General features: G+C 52.1%; 11 protein-coding genes across 11 annotated transcripts; 5 read left to right on the top strand and 6 right to left on the bottom strand.

The window, feature by feature from the left end:
* Positions 1-521: 521 nt before the first annotated feature.
* On the top strand, positions 522-1,424 carry AYO21_07419 (hypothetical protein; the record flags this gene model as incomplete). The annotated part of the gene is made up of 1 exon (XM_022657375.1): positions 522-1,424. The coding sequence occupies one exon, from the start codon at positions 522-524 to the stop codon at positions 1,422-1,424; it is 903 nt and encodes a 300-aa protein (XP_022510388.1).
* Positions 1,425-1,514: 90 nt separating this feature from the next.
* On the bottom strand, positions 1,515-2,486 carry AYO21_07418 (hypothetical protein; the record flags this gene model as incomplete). Its single annotated transcript, XM_022657374.1, has 1 exon — positions 1,515-2,486. One exon carries the CDS (start codon positions 2,484-2,486, stop codon positions 1,515-1,517), a length of 972 nt encoding a protein of 323 aa, XP_022510387.1.
* A 548-nt stretch (positions 2,487-3,034) lies between these two features.
* Positions 3,035-4,108, top strand: AYO21_07417 (hypothetical protein; the record flags this gene model as incomplete). Its single annotated transcript, XM_022657373.1, has 2 exons — positions 3,035-3,099; positions 3,163-4,108. 2 exons carry the CDS (start codon positions 3,035-3,037, stop codon positions 4,106-4,108), a joined length of 1,011 nt encoding a protein of 336 aa, XP_022510386.1.
* A 940-nt stretch (positions 4,109-5,048) lies between these two features.
* On the top strand, positions 5,049-6,831 carry AYO21_07416 (hypothetical protein; the record flags this gene model as incomplete). Its single annotated transcript, XM_022657372.1, has 2 exons — positions 5,049-6,202; positions 6,264-6,831. The coding sequence occupies 2 exons, from the start codon at positions 5,049-5,051 to the stop codon at positions 6,829-6,831; spliced, it is 1,722 nt and encodes a 573-aa protein (XP_022510385.1).
* Positions 6,832-6,917: 86 nt separating this feature from the next.
* AYO21_07415 (hypothetical protein) lies at positions 6,918-8,205 on the bottom strand (the record flags this gene model as incomplete). Its single annotated transcript, XM_022657371.1, has 4 exons — positions 6,918-7,052; positions 7,112-7,351; positions 7,410-8,034; positions 8,165-8,205. The coding sequence occupies 4 exons, from the start codon at positions 8,203-8,205 to the stop codon at positions 6,918-6,920; spliced, it is 1,041 nt and encodes a 346-aa protein (XP_022510384.1).
* Positions 8,206-9,815: 1,610 nt separating this feature from the next.
* AYO21_07414 (hypothetical protein) lies at positions 9,816-11,789 on the bottom strand (the record flags this gene model as incomplete). The annotated part of the gene is made up of 1 exon (XM_022657370.1): positions 9,816-11,789. One exon carries the CDS (start codon positions 11,787-11,789, stop codon positions 9,816-9,818), a length of 1,974 nt encoding a protein of 657 aa, XP_022510383.1.
* A 476-nt stretch (positions 11,790-12,265) lies between these two features.
* Positions 12,266-13,990, bottom strand: AYO21_07413 (hypothetical protein; the record flags this gene model as incomplete). Its single annotated transcript, XM_022657369.1, has 3 exons — positions 12,266-12,418; positions 12,495-13,840; positions 13,870-13,990. The coding sequence occupies 3 exons, from the start codon at positions 13,988-13,990 to the stop codon at positions 12,266-12,268; spliced, it is 1,620 nt and encodes a 539-aa protein (XP_022510382.1).
* A 922-nt stretch (positions 13,991-14,912) lies between these two features.
* Positions 14,913-15,761, top strand: AYO21_07412 (hypothetical protein; the record flags this gene model as incomplete). Its single annotated transcript, XM_022657368.1, has 1 exon — positions 14,913-15,761. One exon carries the CDS (start codon positions 14,913-14,915, stop codon positions 15,759-15,761), a length of 849 nt encoding a protein of 282 aa, XP_022510381.1.
* Positions 15,762-16,608: 847 nt separating this feature from the next.
* AYO21_07411 (hypothetical protein) lies at positions 16,609-17,547 on the bottom strand (the record flags this gene model as incomplete). The annotated part of the gene is made up of 1 exon (XM_022657367.1): positions 16,609-17,547. The coding sequence occupies one exon, from the start codon at positions 17,545-17,547 to the stop codon at positions 16,609-16,611; it is 939 nt and encodes a 312-aa protein (XP_022510380.1).
* Positions 17,548-18,039: 492 nt separating this feature from the next.
* Positions 18,040-19,056, bottom strand: AYO21_07410 (hypothetical protein; the record flags this gene model as incomplete). Its single annotated transcript, XM_022657366.1, has 1 exon — positions 18,040-19,056. One exon carries the CDS (start codon positions 19,054-19,056, stop codon positions 18,040-18,042), a length of 1,017 nt encoding a protein of 338 aa, XP_022510379.1.
* Positions 19,057-19,391: 335 nt separating this feature from the next.
* On the top strand, positions 19,392-20,834 carry AYO21_07409 (hypothetical protein; the record flags this gene model as incomplete). Its single annotated transcript, XM_022657365.1, has 2 exons — positions 19,392-19,665; positions 19,717-20,834. 2 exons carry the CDS (start codon positions 19,392-19,394, stop codon positions 20,832-20,834), a joined length of 1,392 nt encoding a protein of 463 aa, XP_022510378.1.
* Positions 20,835-21,370: the final 536 nt, after the last annotated feature.

The raw sequence follows: 21,370 nt of genomic DNA, 5'->3' as shown, positions 1-21,370 counted from the left end.
TGGCGTTCGATAACAAAACTGAGATCACGCACGTCGAGGATAAAATTTGACTATGGTTCCTCGCCTTGCGCAAGTAGTGGCACCTTGTGGAAGGATCACGGTGTGTGAGGTGGAAAGTGTAGTCTACGTGGACTCGTAGTCATTGCATCGGGCTCTGCCTAGATCAAAATAATCAATCGCTTTCGAACAGGTCACCCATGGAAGAGTTCTGAGTAACGACATGCTCAGGGCTTCTGTGAGCTCCGCCCATTTAGGTGGATCACGGTGAATTGCCACGGAAAGGAGTCCTCCGTAATGATGTGCCGAAGACGGGAAGACTAGTTGGACCGCATTACTCGGGGTGTTCGGGGTCAGGACACCAGGCACAAAATCGGAGACCTACTCGAAGGCTACTTTTCATATACATAATCGCCGGCCCCAAAAGTCTCATCGACAAAATTCTTAGACCACATCCCAAGTCAATTCCAGCGACACGGTGCTTCAATTCGCTCCTTGAACATTCGCATCAAGGTTCATCAACGATGACAGCCAACGGTGCTACCGTTACCAACGGCCACCCTTCCAAGCGGAAGGGCAACCGAGCAAAAGAGATTGTAGATGCAGCTTATGCTGGCAAGTACGCGATCGCGGCCGTGTGTTGCTACAACCTGGAAGCGGTGCTGGCTACTGTCCGGGCTGCCGAGACCAAGCGGTCGCCAGCCTTAATCCAACTCTTTCCTTGGTCCATCGAATTTGCCGACGGCCTGCTTTTACACGCTGCCGCAGAGGCCGCCGACAAGGCTTCAGTACCGATCGGAGTGCACATGGACCATGCACAGTCGCCAGACATCATCCGCCGCTCGGCCGATCTGGGTGGGTACGACGGAATCATGGTCGACATGAGCCACTACGACAAGGAAGAAAACATGAGATTGAGCAAGGAGCTGGTTGCATACTGCAATGCTCGTGGTATCATCACGGAGTGCGAACCTGGTCGTATCAATGGCGCCGAAGACGGCATTCAGGATACGGAGGGCATGGAGGAGATCTTGACGACACCGGAACAGGCAGAAGAATTCGTTGCCTTGGGTATCGATTGGCTAGCCCCGGCATTTGGCAACGTCCATGGACCATACGGTCCCAAGGGTCCTCAGCTTGACTTTCTCCGGCTTGAGCGCATCCACAAACAGGTCGGGGACCGGGTCCGGCTGGTATTACACGGTGCACACGAAGATTATTTCAAAGAGGAGCTGCTGAAGAAGTGTATCAGTTATGGCATGTGCAAGGTCAACGTGAACGGTCCAGTGGCTGCGGCGTGGACCAAGGTACAGGGAGAGCTGACGGGAAAGGTGCCTTTGACGACGGTCATCGAGGAACAGGTCAAAGCTATGCAGGCGGTGGTGGAATACCACATGGACTGGTTGATGTCTACAAACAAGGCATAGACATCATACTCGGTAATGTGAGAAGACCCAGAGCTTAAGATCGTTCGACAGGATTAGACTATCTCAATTTCGAGCACCAATAGACTTCTGTTATGATGCTGACGCCTCATTTTCCAATGTTTCGATGTATTCTCTGCACGACTGTAGAAACGATGTGTCCTGCTTCATGCCGAGCGAGAGTCCCAGGCTATTATCAAAATCATCGGCCCAGGAATACAGGAGACTCTGAGCCTCAGGAACAGGCTCTTCCTTGACCAAAGCTAGCTTTTCCTTTCCCCCTACCTGCTCCAGAGCATCCATCATGTCCTGCATAGTGACCGCAAAGCCCGGGACGTTGACGGCTCTTCTATGGGGTGCCAATGCATCCCTGGGCAGCTTTGTCGCGACCATGACATTGTACACCAGCGTTTTGGGCGAAGACATCCAATGACGCCACGATCTGTCCTTGAGAGGCACTCTGCACTCCAAGCCATTCAGTGGCTCACGAATAATGCCGGACAGGAAAGCAGAGACCGCTGGACTTGGGTTGCCCGGACGGATTGAGATAGTTGGAAATCGGAGAGAGAAGCCGTTGATCATGCCTCGACGGGTAAAGTCGTTGATGAAAGTCTCGCATATCAACTTTTGACAGCCGTATGTCATCTCTGGCGTGCAGTTGGTGGCCTCGGAGACACCTTTCTTGGGCAGCGGTGTACCGTACACTGCTTCGCTGGAGGCATAGATGACTCTGACTCCCGGAACCTTTTTGGCAAGATTTAACAGCAACGCGCGAGTCGCATCGACATTGACACGATATCCGAGTTCAAAGTCCGCCTCTGCTGCAGAGGACATGACACCATGTAGAAGGATGGCTGTCTCGAGGCCTGGAGAGATGAAGCTGGCTCCAGATTCGATCAGGTCAGCCTGGATTGCCATTGCATTGTGAGGATACTTGCAACCCACGGGGATGGGCGGTTGAATGACGTCGACGAGAGTGAGCTTAACCGAATCATCGTCTAAAAGTGCCTTGGATACTATCTGTCCAATGAAGCCAGCGGCTCCAGTAACCAATATCTGTCGCATGTTGAGAATGCCCGATGGTTGGAGTATCCGGAGCAACCAAGTATGTTCGAGGCAGATGTCAACTCCTTGCTGTTGGTAACCATCCGCGTGATATACCAGCCTTGTTTATAGTGTTTTTTGCTGATAATTTAGAGTGTGTCAGCCCTTGACCCTCCCCCCATGGATCACTTATCTCAGTTTTGGTACGCATGCCCCGGTTCATTCAAAGTTCTGAGGAAACGATGACCGGGAGAATCATGATCCGCAGGAACTTGATTTCGCAACGATGATACGCCGTTGGAGAAACGCATCGGGCAATGGCCGGAAAAGATGAGGCGGTGTTGTGCCGCCTATTCAAGGCATTTTAAATGTCCGGCACGAAGATTCTCCGGAGCGTAGAAAGCCCCCCCTCTGAAATGCCTGGCAACTTTTGCCACAAACTGTAGGTCGTCAGATCCCCCCCGGGACCGTGTGATCGATGGCAGTCAGGCAGTATATTAGAGTTGGAAATTCAATGACAGAGTGCAAGAGAACGACAAACCCAACTTACTCATAACCCTGTTGCTAAGATGGCCACCACCACCCAGACTGTGACCGCTACTCCTGCATCTACCCGAGTCTTCAGTTCTTTCAAGTGAGCTTTACTTTCTCTTCCAGCCTGAAGCTGAAGGACCGTGGCCGCTAAAATTCCCTCTAGATTGGTCGACTCAGAGTCCAACATCGACTGGCTCAACGATCTCGAGACTCAAGGTTACGCCGTCATTAAGGGCGGGGTTCCCGCAGATCGCGCGGCATACTACCAGAAGAAGGCCATCGAGTGGCTTCAGACCTTTGACCCTCAGTTCGACCCGGAAGATCCTTCGACATGGAAACAGGAGAAGCTCCCTCTGCAGACGAATCGAAACACCTACGAACACTATTCGGTCGTACATGAAAAGTTTATGTGGGAGGCTCGCCAGGAGCCTGGTGTCCTTGACGCCTTTCAAAAGATCTGGGGCACCGACGAGTTGCTCGTCTCCTTCGACTCACTCAACGTCACCCTCCCTAACCTCAAGAAAGCCCGTGCCCCCTGGCCACACGTCGACCAGGCTCCCCGCAAACGAGGCTTACACTGCATTCAAGGCATCATTAATCTGAGCCATGCCGGTCCCGAAGATGGCTCCCTCGTGGTTGTCTCCGGCTCGTCGAAACTGACCGAAGAGTTTTTCGAGACGCAGACAGACCCTGCCACTTGGGAGTGGAGGGACAATCGTTATTTCGATGACAAGGACATGGAGTGGTTCTTCGCTCGAGGATGCAAGATTACTAAGGTTCTGGCCGAACCTGGCGATTTGATCCTCTGGGATTCGCGCACCATTCACTGGGGCGGGGAGCCCACGGAGAAGAGCAACACAATCCGTACTGTCATCTATGCGGCCTACGCGCCAGCCAAGCTGGCATCCAAGGAGGCTCTCGCAGAAAAGGCAAAGATTTTTGATGCGTGGGGTGCCACCACCCACTGGCCTCACGACAACATCAAGCTCCGCGAGCTGCAGGCATCATACCCTGATGGCACCCCAGATCCTCGACACCGCTCAGAGCCGCTCGAGAAACCGCAGGTCACGGATAAACTGCTTAAGATGGCTGGTTGCAAGCCGTACTGATTGATACCTGAAATATGTATGTGGCAGAAATTGTAGATCACTCTTTTCCAGCTCGATTTTAGGTCATCTGTAGCTTCTATACCTTATTCGTAGTTGTCAGAAAGTGGTCCAGACCCTTAGTCTCGCCTGGTATAGGCGACGTGGTAAGCAACGCGGTGGGCGACCTGTGAGCCCCTTCAAGTCTCATAAGCAAGACTTCCAGGCAACTTCGCCTACAGGCTAGATAGCCAAGGCCAGCACCCAGAACAGCACCACATTACTACAACTTACTACCAAGGTATTGTAGGCACCAGCCCACAATTGCCTGTAGCCACAATCCCATGGGCCAGGAAATTGCCCCGCGTCTGCATTGCCAAGGCCCGGGGCAGCTCACTGCCAGGGCAGCAGGCAATCTAGCTTTAAGCAGCGGAAGAGACTGTGGTCCAACAGTGTTTTGCCCCAGAACTAGTGTTCGTTGGGTATCTACAAATAATCTTCAAGCTATCGTCGTCATACCCGCCAACGAAACACCTGATACTCAACCTCGCCCACGAGGATCCGTTACTGCACGCCACGCTTTCAATATCTACTATGTCCTCCACCGAGACTCGCAATTTAGATGGCGAGGACAACATACCCCCCAGCAAACGTCCGCGAATTTTGTCGAAAGCGTGAGTGCTGGGTTCGGCAATCTTCGTGGGTGCGCAATCTAACGGCGTGTCCGGGAGCAGATGTGAAACGTGCAAGCAGAAAAAGACAAGGTGCGACAGCGCCCGCCCACTATGTGGCACCTGTCGCCGCATGGGTAAGATCGAGCCTCTATTGTCTGGGACATGCCAATTGACCCAGTCTGTCAGGGAGTGAATGCGTATATCCAGAGAAAGGCCAACCGGGGCTGCGGCCTGGGTACGGTAAAGCAATCGAGCAACGTTTGACCTTCCTTGAGAGCACGATGGACAAAATGAACCAGTCGATCCAAAACATCCTCACACATGTCCGCCCCGGTTTCGCACTTGCCAGCCAGAACACGGTCTCACAGAGTCCGAATCCTCAGCCCGAAGCGAATCCATCCATCACATGGACTGGTCCTGAGACCGGATCTCAAATGTGGCAGCAACCTCAACAGCTACCTGAAATAACCTCTTTCGATCTCAGTCCGACAATGGACCGAGTATCCTTTCCCTTAGGTGCGCCGCCATTGAATGGTGGCAGATCCGGCCTGCCCACTACAGACATCTTGGAGGACCTCGTTGAGCTTTTCTTTGAACTTGTCCATCCGTGGATGCCCATGTTCTACAAACCAAGCTTCACGGCCAGCATGTTCGCACCAGAGCGTCAGGTGCTTCTACATGCAGTTGTGGCGGTGACTTTTCGCTTTTGGAGGAAACCTCTACCTTCCTCCAAAGAGCGAGATGACTTCGTCGATATCTCCCGTGAACAGGTCTTGCTGAAGACCATCGACGCGTGCACGCTGGTGTCGACCCAAGCCCTTGCACTTTTGGCACTGGATTCCCTGGGCCAAGGCCCTGGCCCGAGAACATGGAATGTCATGTCGATGCTCGTGGCTGCCGCACGACATCTTGGTCTCGCGAAGAGTCCTTCACCCACGACGCCTGAGACGAACACACCACTTGTCAGAAATGAGGATGACGACGACGGAGCGGGCGTGTCCAACGTTGCCTTAGAGGAGAAGCGACGGCTATTCTGGATTATCTACAGTCTTGATCGCTTCTCCAGCGCATCGCACGGGCAACCGGGAGGTATTGACGCCAAAAATATCCGACTACCATATCCAGGAAATGACCAAGACTGGGCACAGTCTGCAACCACCGAATGGTTTCAAGCGGACACACAACCCAACTTCTCCCACACGCGTTGCTCTGCCAGCCTATGGCATCACAGTATAGACCTGCTGGCTTTGATGGATCGTACAAATCAACTTCTCGTTAAGCCATTGGATCTGAACCTCCCTGCTCACTGCCAAGAGTGGCAGAGCATTTTCCGGCGCCTGGACCTCACCATATCTACGTGGTTTGCAAACCTCCCGCGTGAGGTTCGGGAGCGACCACCAACTTTTGATCCAATGTGGATCATGCTTCATGCAACCTTTCAACTGTATGACTTCCTCTCCGTGAAATCGATTCCCGAGTGTGTCGCTAATTTTCGAACTTGACAGCATAAACATCAGAATGCACACAGTAGCCGCATTCCCATCGGCAACCTCAACTTATCTACGTCCGTCGCCCTCGGCGCGCGGTCGCTGTCGCCAGTGCATTGGTAGAGTTGTGTCATTAGCAAAATCTCTCCAGCCTCAGGAGCTCGACCAGCTTAACCCCATGTTCGCTTTTGTAGTGTGGGTTGCAGCAAGAAGTCTCATCATTTTGTGGACTACCGGTTACGAAACGACCTACGAAACTATCCCAACCGACCTAGATCCTCTTGTCAACGTTCTGCGGCAGATGGGCTTTCGATGGCCTTGTGCACAAAGATATGCCGATATCATACAGCTTATCCTGGACACCAAGAACGACCCCAATGGCTCTGCTGGTATTGGCATTTTCAACGACACGAGACGGACCTCGTACGGTCTCCAGACCCTCCTGGGATCTCTAATAGCTCCTCCAACCCAAGAAGCTTTTCCAAACTCCTTTGATTTCCTCGATATGAGTTTCCCAGACTTTAGCGATGTCGGGACGTCAAGAATGGGTTTTTTGAGGCCGGAAAACGATGGTGATTGGCTGTAAGACAAATCATGTTGTAACCATACCTACACAACTCAGCAACATGTTGTCGAGTATTGTCCTCAAGCCACGCAAATAAAACTCCAGTCTCAAAGTCTAGTCCCACTATCTGGTAACCCGTTCACAAGCAGATGCATCTGCTCAGGTACCGTGCTCTTCAGCCTACCAGTTTCGATTGCCGATCGTACATTGCCGATGGTCCACTCTTCCATCTTTGTCTTTGTCTGGCCAACGACTCAGCAAAGCTGCCCAGGCATTACCCAGTACCAGTAAGAGTGCTTACCTCGACGGTTGATGTGCCCATATGTGGGAGTAGACAGACATGGGGATTTGACAGCAACCCAGGGTGGATATCCGGCTCCTGCTGATATACGTCCAGTCCGACGGAGCGCACTCGCCCTGAATTCAAAGCATCTACCAAAGCGTCTTCATCCATAACCCCTCCTCGGGCAGTGTTGACAATAATGATGCCCTCTTTCGTCTTTGCAAACTCTTTGCCAGATATAATATTGCGCGTCTTTGGCTGACAGTAGAGGGCAAGTTAACTGGAAATGTTGTGCGGAAGAAGTTGTTCGACTTACGTTAAGTGGGAGATTCAAGCTTAGAACATCACTCTTTGCCAGTAAATCATCGAACGTGACATATTCAGCTCCGTGGGCCATGTCATCACTCAGCCTGTTTCGGTTGTGGTAAATGACCTTCATACCAAAGACCTCAGCCTTCTTCTTCAGATTCAGTCCAATACCACCAAGGCCCAGAATACCGAGAATCTTCCCCTGAGGATCGTGACCAAGGGGTGGTGGAGGAACAGCGCCTCTCCAGGTACCATTGCGGATGGCCATAATGCCATTGTTGAAACCGCGGAGTGCGGCCAGGATGAGAAACATGGCACAGTCAGCAGTGGCTTCATCGACAACATTCGGACAATTGGACACCATGATTCCTCTCGCAGTACAGGCAGGTATATCAAGGCTGTCGTAGCCGGCGCCCATGTGAGCTATGTATTTCACGCTGCCGGGAAGTTCGTTAAGCAGTTCCTTGTCCCATTTACCTGTCTGGACAATGCTGGGAGGTGCTCGATCACATATCGCTACGACACCATTATGCCTGCCACTTCTCAGCTCCTCGATGAACGCCCCTCGATGTGTAACTTGAGTAGTGGTGAGCTCTGCAACCTCCGAAAGAGCATTCCATGCGTCGTGAGCACTACAATATCGGTCAGACTTATAACTAGGTCGCACGCAGCACAAGGAGATTTTGTAGACGCCCCAGGTTGTAAAGTAGCTCTCTCGTTATTCGAGAAGCAACCGACCCGTGGCTTTCGGTGGCTACTCACTGCTCAAGTTTACCCAGTAGTAGGACCTTCGGTTTTGCCATGCTGATAATGTTAGCTTCTCGTCAGGATAGTATTAACGTTGATGTAGGTCTAGAGCACCGTCATATGTACATAGTTCTCCACGTAAACTAATTTCGGGTACCACCACTATTAGCGAAAGCCGTACCGCTGACTTAGCCGATCATGGGCCGGGAATTCTGCGAGAATCCCGTCCGGCACATTATTGCGCCGGTGCTAATCAAGCCGCCCAACCCTATCAAATAAAGCAGGGTGCACAGTCAATGATGCATTCGGTTAGCGCTGCTTCAGGATCGGGCCGAGAACCTCGAAAGGGCAAAAAGAACACGCATTCATCAACGAGAATTACTTAAGGTTGAAGATGCGCGGGGTCTACTGGAGCAAAGAATAGTAGACGGATAGGTACAGCAGGAAATACGACAGAAGGGTGGTCCAGGGCGGGGGGCTCCGGGGAGAGAAAGACGGTGTGGTAGTTGCGGCAAACCAGGACATAATGCTCGCACTTGCCAGGAAGATGAAGAAATGTCGAATGTACATAGTTCCGAGTAGATCTAGATAATTTCTATTATTTTGGTGGTGTAATCGAGTTGGTTTGTGGTGGGCTGGTGGAAGAGCTATCGACTCGCTTGTCTTATTGTCAGGAATAACCCCTTATACCCTTGTGGAATGCACAAAAGGACGGAATCCAATCCAATATTAGGAGTGGTATTAGGGGTTAGTGATAGATAAGAGTAGAATAACTGTATTAAAGTGGGAGCCGGGCTGGAGAAAAGGTTTTCCTTTCATTGGTTCACTTCATGTATGGCAGGTATGGCGAGACATCCTATGAGACGGATGCTTCTCGATACCATGGTTTACAGACACAACATGCACTCGAGAAGAGAGTTATGCGCACCACTTAGTCGGCGTAGACCAGTGATTGATGTTTACCCGCGATTATGCTTCCTTCCTTAGTCGACTATCAATCCCTTACTTGACGCGTCGCGACACGAGACGAGACGAGAGCCTATCGATATCCCGAGACAGGTGTTGTGTGTGTTGAGTGCTATATCCTAGGCCGGGGCGGACAGCACTTACCTACTCCGCTATAATAGACGTAATTGGGTAAAGTTACCACGAGGCTGGATGTGAGCGACATTGGCGCCTGTAATATTGGAGCCCAAAGGGGGCCATCCCTAGTAGGCAAGCGAAGTATCGCAAGTGCGAGCTAGAGCCGTGAGGGAGCATAAAGGAGTATGGGGGAGTAGAAGGGAGTGGAAGGGGAGGACGAAAGAGAGGAAGGGAGCGGTTCGACTAAATAGTCATTAGCGCGAGAGCAAAGCGGGGAGGGATAAGTCAGTGAAATAGCCATCGGCGTTGACTATTCGGGGATTTTATATATACTATATATATATATATATATATATATATATTCAAAAGAAACAAATCTCATAACGGTATGGTTATACTGTATACAAATGACAAGAAAAGATTCTCACCGTGTAAATCTAACAAAGGTTCCCCCCTCCCCAAAAGGGTACAGCACATAGAGGGCCCCTATTCATCCTTCAGCCTCGTCAGCTGTCGCTTGGCTTTTTTACCGGTACTTACACTTGTTTCCACAATCTTCAGTGTGGGCTTTTCTCTCCCACTCTCACTTACTGCCGCTCGGACTCGACCGCGAGCTATCGACGTCCTTGTATTTACACCTCGGGCTGCCACACCGGCACGAGATGCCTAGGTTTTCGAAATAGTCATCGCCGTAGTCGACTGTGATCTCCTCTCCAAAGGCGATCCTGCGCAGTGCTTGGACGATGATGAGGGTGTGCTGTCCGACGTTTGTCAACACATATTGCGTGTTGGGCGAGCACGAGTGGTTGACGTACCGCGTCCACCCGCCCCGGTGCGCCGCGTCGACCGTGTACTGCGGCCGGACATCGGGTTTGGTTGTCTTGGTGGCGGCGGCGGCGGCGGTGGTCGCACGGGCTGTCTTCGCCGTCCCCTTGGCCTGTCCCTTCTTCTTAGATCGGACCGTGGTTCTCGTCTCAAAGTCCTCCGCCCGCGCGATGTCGACCTGCATGTGGTACGTCGCGATGTCATACCGGTGGTTATCCATCGAGCCCGGAATGTCGTCCGTCTCTGCCTCAACGGCATAGATTTCCCCCACGTACTCGCCTACGTAGGTCCAGGGTGGGATCACTTGCAGCGCACGCACACCCCTGCCCGTTTTAGCGGTGGTGTACAGCTCCACAAGGATGTCGTGGTGATTGTTCTGAGGGGATTTGTTGTACACCTTGCAAAGATCGGCAAACGTGCATTGGCACGCAAGGTCTGACGACTGCTGCTGCGGCTGCGTGTTTGAGTCGGCTGCTTTGGCTCCACAGACTCTACAGGGATTGTTTGAGAATCCACAGAAAGTCGGGTCTTCGTAGACGCTCCCGTCAGGGTGAACAACCTTGCGCGTCTCGGCGGGCCAGGCGTAGTTGGGAAGGACGATTGCCTGGTCAATGTTGAAATGTAGGAGCTCTAGTTTCGACCCCGAAGAGAAGAGAGACCCCGGGTTGATTTCAAGGTTGTTGCCTTGCGTTGGAATGCCTACGACCGCCTTCTCAGCGTCCACAAATCCGGCCTCAGTAAGGTCCTTTGTGGTGGTGCATTTGATAGAGGGCCAGACCGCCGGTTCTCCGTCGTTAACGGGCAGAACCCAATGATAATGAACACGATCCCTGTCTTCGGTGCCGATTTGGTGGATTTCTTTGAGATCATCGTCGCCGATTCCAAAGTTGGCGCCGTCCTTGCCGCTGGCATCCCGACAATCCTTGTATACAATTGTCAGAAGATCTTCAAAGTGGTCATTGAAGGCGAAGAGGGCGTCTGTCCACTCAAACTTGTGCGTTCTGGCGAAGAGCTCGAGGCTCGACGCGCGCTCTTTGATTTTGGGATATAACTGGCTCCATTCAGGCTGATCTTGTGCCCTGCTCTCGACATCGTTGCGAACAATTGCGTCGCGGAAGCTTTTGGAGTGTGCACAGATGGTCAGGAGGAGAAGGCTCGGCTCATCACAGAAATCCATCAACCTCTGCACATGGCTAATGTCGACATCGTCTTTTGCAAGGTCTGCCACCCTCTTCTCCTTGGGATCGTTGCTTTCAAACTTGTCCAGCTTTGCCGCCAAACGTTGACTGGTGCTCGTCTCAGGGAGATCGAAGAAGCGTAGGGTTCGAGCCTGTCGAAGCAAGTGTTGTGTCCAATATCGATCCCACTGTCCGATAGTCTTGGCCGTAGCCGCATGGTGGATTTCAGCGTACAGTTTGATCATGAATGCCTCAATTGGAGTACTTCGAGGGGAGATTCGGCGCCTTTTGTTGGACGTACCACTAGAAGGATTGTCGTCGACACGCGCTCGGATTCTTTTCGATCTCCGACGGGCGCAGTCAGCATTGCTCCTAGAGTTGTTAGTAGAATTAGTTGGGGAAGTATTGGCCGCGTTGGTAGCTTGGGCTTGAGCGCCAGCGCTCTGAGCACTTTGAGAGACAGCCTTTTGCGCAAGGAGCTGGGAATAGTCGCGCCCCTTGGCAGTTTGCTTTCGCACCCTCGTGCTTCTCCTTGTTTGTTGGGCAGAGCTCATGGTGTATCACGTTCAGCGCAAGAGACTTGTAACGACGAGAATGCTTGATGGAGAAGAAGGAAAACTGGAGCGAGCGTGGAAGAATCCCAATGGAATAAGAGCAACATTTTGCAGCAAAGCATTGCGAGGCGACAGGATAGCGACCAAGAAAGAACAATAAAGCGCCGTTGTTATATGTTTCCATAAATGGACAAAGAGCATGAGCAAAGACAACAAAGCAGGGTATTTCAGGAGTCTTTCCGCTGGTGAGAAGTCCAGCACAAAGAAGCTTCATGAGATCAGTCTTTGTTTCCTTGCACAAGTTTCGATAGCGGTGCTATCAACAACAGCAACAGGAATACCCCGGCGGAGACAATGAGAAAACACCAATCCCTATCGCTGGACCTTCAAGCAATATGACAGGCAAGGAAAGAGGAGGGGGTATCTGGCAAGTGAAAACTGTCAGCAGTTCATTGTGAAGACGATCTCGGCCTTCTTCATGCAGCGACAATTGCTTGTCTAACAAGAGCCGCAGTCTTTGTGGCGGCCGGTTTGATTTCATCACAGGCCGTTTTGTTGCGAACCGGGCAGGGTGTTGTTATCTGCAGAGGCTGTCGTGGAACTTCGTAAACAGATATATCGTAGGACCCCTGATAGATGGATAGCATCGCTCACTCAAATCGTCCAGCGCGTATCGTCTCATACGGTCTCAATATACCTTCTTACCTCCCAATCCGTGACGGCTTCGTCCCATAGTCGTAGCTCGTGTTCTCTGGTGCCACCATAATGCTGTACAAACTCGTCGCCAAACACTTCGCGGGCGACACTATCCTTGGCCATAAATCGTGCCGTGCTGTCCCTGAGGTTCTTGGGTAATCGTTCTCCCTTATCATTGAGGCTCCCGACCTCTTCGCCTTTACCAAGGGGTGGTAATTTGATCTCTAGCTTCTTTTCAATACCTCTCCAACCAAGGGCAACAATAGTGGCCAGCACCAAGGAAGGATTGGCGTCCGCCCCGCAAACCCGCACTTCGAACCTTGTAGATTTCGCTGATGCCGTTGGCGGAGCAATCAAACGAATAGACGCAGCTCGATGTTCAAGACCCCAAGAAACCGTGACCGGAGCCCAGAAGTTCTCGACCAGGCGCTTGTAAGAGTTGATCGTGGGTGCAATAATCGGCATCACATCAGCAAGACCGTCCAGTAGCCCCGCCAGAAACTGTCGGCCTAGATCAGAGACATACTCGAGGTCCTTGTACGGAGGGTTGGGGTCCTTCTCGCCACGGTAGAAGAGATTCTTTCCAGACTCGTCCACGATCGAGCAATGTATATGTCCACTGTTCCCAGGCAACCCTTCCTTTGGCTTGGCCATGAATGTTGGCGTAATACCATACTTGCTCCCCATAGCTTTGACCACGTACTTGAACAAGCTGGCTCGGTCTGCCATCTCGGTGACCTCGCCAAACTCCAGGGCGGCTTCAAAGACTCCCGGCCCTGATTCTGTGTGCCAGCCTTCTACATTGCATCTGAACTGTTCACAGGTGTTGAAAATGCTGTAGAACCAATCCTGATTGTGTATAGGATCTGTAAGGGAGTAGCCAAACATGCCTTGTGTTAGGTGCGGGAGGGCGTGGACGGGGTTGTTCTGTAGGAAAGAAGCTGTCGTGGAAGAGGAATGATGGCTCGTCTGGATTGACTCGTCTTTGGGAGCGCGATATGTGAAGAACTCGTACTCGGCGCCAGCCATAGCTCCATATCCCGCCTTGCGCAGCTTCGCGACAGCCGTCCGCAGCAGACTTCTGGGACACGCGGAGATGGGCTTATCGGTATCTGGATCGTAGAAACTGACGAGAAAGAAGGGCACATTGTCCTCCCAAGGTATCCGCCGGTAAGTGGACAGGTCGACCTTGGCCACCAAATCCTTGTATCCATTCTCTTTATTGCTGATGGCGAGTTCGCGGAAGTACGTCATATCGTGCATGTCCCAGCCAAAGACGACGCTGCAGAAGCCGAACCCATCTTTGGCGACGGAAAGGAACTTCTTCTTGGAGACGAGTTTCCCCCGGAGGATCCCTGTAGAGTTTAGCAGGTGTCATATAAACCAAGTGGCAGGGGGCGCGTGCCGTCGATATCAAGGCCTGCGAGCTTGACCTTTGTATCCGAGGCCAGCGCAGTTTCCAGCTCGTCCAGAGTCGGGATCCTACCGTCTCCCTTGTTGACCATGGCGAGAAGTGAGATTAGGAGACAGGAAGAGAGGGGAGCTGCGTGGGAGCAGAGACAAAGGACAAAGCACGAGGCGTCCAACAGCTGGACTTTGTACTTGTGTTTCGCGGAAAAGCGGGGGAGATGATTGGTGTTGTAGAGGGATGCTTGGGGGGGACGAAGTGGAGGTGGCGCTGATAAGCTCCCCTTGTCTGTACAGAGGATATGCACTTAAGCACTTGCCACCAGTTGCAGCTCGGTGTTGAGATACCGACCCAGTACGATGTAGTCAAACAATATTAATGCACACAGCCACTTGTACCGAGTACAGTAGCGGACACTATCTCTAATTACTCGTATACCTACCTATCTAGTAACTACAAGTCTCCACACGTAGGGACAATGCTCTCGATCGAAGGCCGTCTCCTCCCTGCAATGCAATGCAGGACCTATCACGATCCCCCCTGCTCGAGATCTGAGTGTGGATGTAACTATCGGACCACATCTCCCGCTGCTAATAAGAGCAATAGCTCATGTGCTCCGATCGACAAGCTTTACCCAGCGAGCCAGGAGCTCTCGGGGGGCGTCAAGCTTAAAAATTTCCCCCTTTGGGCATCTCATCGCATTCCTGGCGGGCGGGTTTCTTCGGAGGGGGGCACGAGTCGAGCCCACACATGCCACACATGCCACCCACACCACCAACGTACCACCATCAGCACCAACGAATGCACATTATTTGATTAGATAAGAAGATCCACGGCTGTGCGACTGTGGTGATTGATATTTTCGAGAATCTCTCCGTTATCGTCCTCAATTCGACGTCCTCTGCAAAGAACAAGTCCCTCTGATCCTCTCTCCGTCTCACTTGTGGTCTGCTCTCCTCATTGACTGAATCCGCCGGCCTCCACCCCCACTGAACAAGAAGAGGTGGACATCTGCGAGTATGACTACCGAGTCAAGACCTGGCCGCCTCGCGGGTAAAAATGCACTCATTACTGGTGCAGCAGGCGGAATAGGGCTGGAAACAACAATTCTCTTCGCCAAAGAAGGCGCCTCCGTCCTGATGGCCGACATCTCTGAACCGGCCCTGGAAAAAGCCCTGGCCAAAGTCAAAGAACTCGTCCCTAACTCTCCACGTCTGGAGACCATCAAGTGCGACGTCTCCAAGGAGTCGGATGTCCAAGCGGCGGTCGAGTCCCAAGATCGACACGGTGGCATCGACATCATGTTCAATAATGCCGGCATCATGCATGCCCAGGATGACGACGCCATCAACACGCCCGAGAAAATCTGGGACCTGACTCAAGCTATTAATGTGAAAGGGGTGTGGTACGGGAGCAAGCACGCGGTGCTGTCAATGCGGCGGCACCAGAAGAAAAAGGGCTCCGTCATCAACGTCGCGAGTTTCGTCGCCTTGATGGGTGCGGCGACACCGCAACTCGCGTACACGGCGTCCAAGGGCGCTGTTCTCGCCATGACGCGCGAACTCGCAATCGTCCACGCCCGCGAGAACATCAGATTCAATTCCCTCTGCCCTGGGCCGTTGAACACACCCTTGCTGCAGGATTGGCTGGGCGATGACTTGCAAAAGAGACACAGACGAGAGGTGCACTTTCCCATGGGTCGCTTCGGAGAGGCGATCGAGCAGGCCCAGGCTGTCCTGTTCCTGGCCAGCGATGAGAGCAGCTTCGTCAATGCAACCGAGTTTGTTGTGGATGGTGGGTTGACTAGGGCGTATGTGACAGGCGAAGGGCCACCTGCTGCGGCCCCGGTAAACAACGTGCATTGGTAGACCGGCGCGGAACGGGAGAGCATGGCAATACAATGAGCGATGAGCGTACGCGGCGGATATGTTTCTGGCCAGCAATGGAGCGAAGGGCCGAATTCACTGGACATTTCTGGAATTTCTATAGAGGCAGGGGATTAGATCGTGGGCGACTTGATAGAGACGTTCTGAAGCCACACAGCATACTGCTTGAAAGAATTTTTCCCGGTTGCCCTATGTTCGGAGTATACATCGTCCCCCCTTTAAACTGTTCCATCGAAGAGCCACCTCGTATCCCATTGCATGTCACCATTCTCAAGCATATCCTCTTCGATACATGCGGGAGAGACGACAGGGTCTGCGTCGCTGCCCAGTCCGCAATAGAGGGGCATGTAGCACGAGGGCTTGTGCGCTTAATACTAGCAAGCCTTCGAGGGCATGAAGGACCAGAAGAACTGATTATAGATGACAGAATGATTGGAAGAGGCTTTAGGAGTAGTTGATCAGCTCGCCGACAAGCAAGCGCCTTCCGAGTATGTCCCGTCAGAAAGATATGTGAAGATTTTCCGGGTATTGTACAGTCTAATGATAATACAGCTGGCCTCGAAAAAAATCAGTCGTCAGTATAAAAGCGTCTTCATCGCACGCGGCACGTGGCCGATATCCGTCACGGGTTTCATCGCTTGATGACCTTTGGTTCATTGAGGGCCGTGCACAATCTGCTGAAAAAGCCGAGCCAAAGGCTTTCTGACCGTCACATGGCTGTCCAGAAATCGGACCTGCATCTGCTGCAGGTCGGGTCCGAGAATATCCTGAGGCAAATGTTCAAGGAGATCGAGGAAAGTTTCTTCGATAGACATGGCGCCCAAGGCGATCAAGGACTTATGGTGCCCATTTCGATAAGATCCTTTGCTCCATTGGAAAAAAGGCCATGTGTGTCCAGCTTCATCTTGCCACGGCTGCCCTCAAAGTTGACAAACATAATACCTTCAAGCGACATCAACCTTCTTGTTGATGCAAAAGGATAATAGATTGCTTTGCTGATAGCTCGCCCAATACTTGATGCGAATCCCGTCGAAGTTTTGTTTGTTGAAGACGATGCCCCTACAGGATCCCTCATAAAAGCAGGTTCCTCCAATTGTTGCACAAACTTTTGGGTCATTTGAAAGCGGTAAGGCTCGATGAGAAATTCCTTCGGCTTCAGAAAAGGTAGCGGTCGGCGTACCTGCACTGCCATCTTCACGACCCCATTGACCGGTACCAGATCGATGGCTTTGATGAATCTTATTGATCGCATCATAATGAGCCAGCCCACGGCTGAGAAAACAAAAATGCCTAATCGATGTGCGACTGGTACAAACCATGGCAGATCAGAGTCACCTTCCCAAGCCCAGATATTGCTGTAGGCAAGAAGACCAGCAATTCCAATAGCACTACTTCCCATGATAAATGAGGCGGCGTAGATACCAAAATGAGAAGGGGGCCTGTATATGGCTGTTTGCCCTGCCTCGTATAGCTTTTGCGCGTACCATTGTTTTCTCGCTAGTTCTGGAGGCAGCTCTCTGATAAACTGCGACGCTGGCCCTCCTAGTAATGGTATGCTAGGTTGTTGGCCCTTGGTCGAAGGCGTCGAGGGCCCTTTCGGGTTGGGAATGCTCGCTTTTGATATGGAGCTCTGAGGAGAGATTTTAGGGACTCGCTTGGAGCTGGTGGTGTTGGCTGACGAAGAGGAAGTCGCGAAGCGATGGGGGACACATGATCGCAGGGTTCTTAGTCGAAGCAGAGGTCGGGCTGCAGTGGAGAAAGTAGCCATAGTTTTAGTCGAATGCCGCCGTAGAACTGATTGAAAGCAACACAAATACCCCCGGAGGACTCCCAACCATCGCCGTCAAACGATACACGACAAGGAATACATGGCAAAAGCGAACGTCTTGAATTGCATTGACCTGCGGTGGATCAGAGGCAAAACTTCTGGGTGGATTCTCTGCAAGGCTGCAGCCTCGTCAGCATTATGGAAGGTCAAGCGAACGTCATCAAGACATCAGGCCTCTGGCCTCTTAGAGGTAGGCACACTATTATTACATGGGCACCATTGAAGCGACTCTATAAGAGATTATCGTACCTGTTTATCAAGTGGCAACTAATGCAGAGGCTTATTCTTTAGAGTACAGCACACTCGACAACAACCACCATTCAAGCGTGTAAAATCGCAGAGACGAGACTGCCAGCAATGAACAACATCACATCGCATTTGAAGCCAGCAATGCCTAGACAGATCCGAGACTTTTCTAGTAAAACCTCAACTTTAGAGATGAAGGCCGCCACTCTCTCCATCCCTCGTTGGTGTAATCCCAGCACCCTGTTGAATCGCCTCCAGCAGCTGGGGAGATACATCCTGCCTATTGCTCTCTTCCACCACTCCCAGTAACTTGACAAAGAAATCTTGACGCAACACCTCCATTAGGATGTCTTTTTGGTCAATCATATGAGAGGCAGCATATCGAAGGATACCACCAAATGGCTCACTGCCACCGTTGTCTCTCAGGAATTCGGCCTCAATCTGGGCCAATGAAGTCGTCGTTACCGCTGTCCAGTCGTAAGGTGCCACTCTCGCGATGAAGTCGAATAAGCGTGCTTGGGAAATTGTAACGAGTCGCATGCCTTTCTTTGTTTTGACGTCTCGTTTCGATTTCGTTAGCGATGTCCATTCGAAGAGGATTGTGTACACATCAGGATCATGGAATATTCTACGCCAAAGCAATCCTTGCCCTTGTGCTTCGGCGTAGCTGCGACCTGCAGATAGTACCGTAGTGCTATTTTGACTGTCGACGGCAAGCAACGCTTCGATCACCTCCAATGAACGTTCCGCAACCTCGGTACTCTCAGACGACAGCCAGATTGTGAACTGACATTGAACAAGACTTGAACTCGTCGCAACAAAGGAGGCGCCGCTGGGCGAGTCCGCAGCTTTCCGCAGATATGCTAGACAAAGCAATTGTATCGATACTGATGGCGAACCCAGGCCTTCTTGGAGCTTCTCCGCGGATATAGTGGATCTCAGCTCGTCGAAGGGGAGTAGCGAGATGACTTGTTCGAGCAGTCGAGTAAGCGGTCGAGGGTCTTGTTGCAGCGTCTGTAATAGCTGTTCACCCGTGCTTAGCACCCGCCATAATAAGTCTTTCGGTGAAGTAGGAGTTAGGTTTCGTTCGGCACGTTTCAGAAGTTCCTCGTCTAAAGCCAATCCTGGTTGCGCTTCAACCGCGGCGAGATGCGCAAAGACTTCTGGAAAGAGTTTGTCAGAGTCCTCAACCAGGGCATCCATTATTAGCAGGTTCCAGGACAGCCGTCAGAGAAAGGAAAAGTAGAAGGCACAGCCATCCAAGTAATAATGTCTTGTCGTGAAGTAACTAAAGGCGAGAGTTACGAATCCCTCTGGCAGCCTTGTCTCGTCCCCTCGTTCGGCCTGCCCCGCCAACCACCAAAAGTCGCAAGGCAAAATGTCGCCAAGGCTGCCCGCATTGCTTCTCCAGGTCGCCGTCTATGATTCCATCTCCGACTGAGGGTCCGCATCTGTCCCAAGTGTCGAACAGGCTCACCTCGACAACCCAGTCTCTATCCCTCGTCCCCCATATCGCGGCCATTCCTGTGATTCCTAATATGGCTGAACCTTCGGACAATCCTCTCCTGTCCTCAAAGCCCTCCGAAAGTGACCTCACCGTCTCTCTCCATCCACTTGTTCTCCTCACAATATCGGACCAAGTCACAAGACATTCGCTGCGAAAACAGACAGGCCCCGTGGCGGGAGGGCTTCTTGGGCAGCATAAGGGTAGGGAAATTACAGTGGAACATGCTTTTCCTGCGGTCTTAGTGAGAAGTCCCGAAGGACAATGGCAGTTTGACATTGCGTGGTTGGACTCGAGGATCCAACAATGTGAGTTGCGGCCCAAGCTGTTCCTGGGGTACGTCGACTAATGTCTAGAAGATGTTGCGGTCCACAAATCCCCCGCTCTGGTTTTCGTCGGCTGGTTCACGCTTTGTTCACCTGAAGGACCTATGCCCGAATTCGTACCCCTACAGGAACAGGCGACCAATTGCTGCAATGATAACGCTATTCTCTTGGCCTTGCACCCTGAAGCAATCCAATCAGGAGATTCTGGAGAAGGAAAACTGCCCATCACGATTTATGAGAGTGTCGACGAACGTGAACAGCCCAGGGATGATGGGACAATGCAAACCGACGGAGAAGAGGGATCAATGCAGATTGACAGAGACGAGCCATCCGGCATCAAGTTCCGCCAAATACCGTACACAATCGAGACAGACGAGACAGAAATGATTGCAATAGATTATGTCGCCAAGGGCGCAGGTGGCGCAACGGCAATCGATGATGCGCCGTCCGAGCAGCCTACTCCAAAGTCATCTGAACTTCCTCAGACTGACAGAAAGGGCAAGAAGCGAGCAGACCCACAACCAGACACTCCCGACATGTTGGAAACAGATAGTGCAGAGGAACCACTGAAGACGCTCAATCCGGAAGAAGAAGACCAGATCGCCAATATAACGACCCGGCTCAACGGTGTAAAGATGCTGCAGTCACGTCTTCAACTCCTGAGCAGCTTCATCCAGTCCCTTCCACCCTCATATGTCTCTGCTCCAAGCACTGACACGGAAAGTCTACGACTGACGCCGACAACACCGGACCCATCGCAACTCCCTCACTTACGCAACATCCAAGCTCTGCTCACACGCCTCTCCCTGCTCACGCCGCCCACGGAACCATCCCAAGAACACCCTTTGACGTCTGCTTCTCTGGCGCAATCCAACGATGTTTCTCTCGTCAGCCTCCTCGCCCTGCTCGGTCAGGACATCCAGGCACTTTCCGAACTTGGTCGCAAAGCCGTCACCGTGGAGGCGAACAAGAGTAGTCCCAAAGGCAAGCACCAAGCGTCCGGAGGGGCGAAGGGTGCAGGTGCAGGCGGAGGCGGCACGGGAGGCGCGACAGGGCCCGGTGCACAAAGTGGCCTCACAAGCATGGACGAAAGCGACCTGTTTCCTGGGTTTGGCGGAGTGAGCAGTGCTGGGGCGTCGGCTATGGTTTAAGTGATCCAGTCCAGGTTGCCAGGCCACCTTTTGTTTTCCAGAGGTAATCTCTTTGCAGGAACAGTGAGACGACGGGGAATTTTCTTATCGCCAGGGGTTGCCTTGGGGGTGTCTAAGCCAGGCCCTTTATCGTCCTACAGCAATGGGTCATGAACGAATAGATGCGTCCTTCTCGTACACAATGCATAGCGATGGCGTTGCCAACAAAAATTCGAGGGGAGGCACGGGCTCAAGGATTCATTAGATATACCTCTACTATGTAAGTACCAGGTATTGTACTCGGTACCATGTCAGGCGCGGGAAATGATTAGACACCGGAAGAACTCGAGGACCAAGACGAATAACTCTGCGGCATGGAACATGCTGAGCTCCCAGTCTCTCGATGATGGCGCCTTGAGCTCCTTCTCGAACCATGTGAAATTGAGGGCTTTGAATCTCTCGCAGTCAATTATGAGGCCAGTGGCCACATATTCTGTATATTTTCGTCCTATCTGTCAGTGACCAGATTACTTTTCCCTTTGCTATGAGTTGCCTGG

This window comes from Fonsecaea monophora, assembly GCF_001642475.1.
Source record: "Fonsecaea monophora strain CBS 269.37 chromosome Unknown Scaff56, whole genome shotgun sequence".
NCBI classification, from domain to species: Eukaryota; Fungi; Ascomycota; class Eurotiomycetes; order Chaetothyriales; family Herpotrichiellaceae; genus Fonsecaea; species Fonsecaea monophora.
This window is presented reverse-complemented; position numbering and strand designations above follow the sequence as displayed.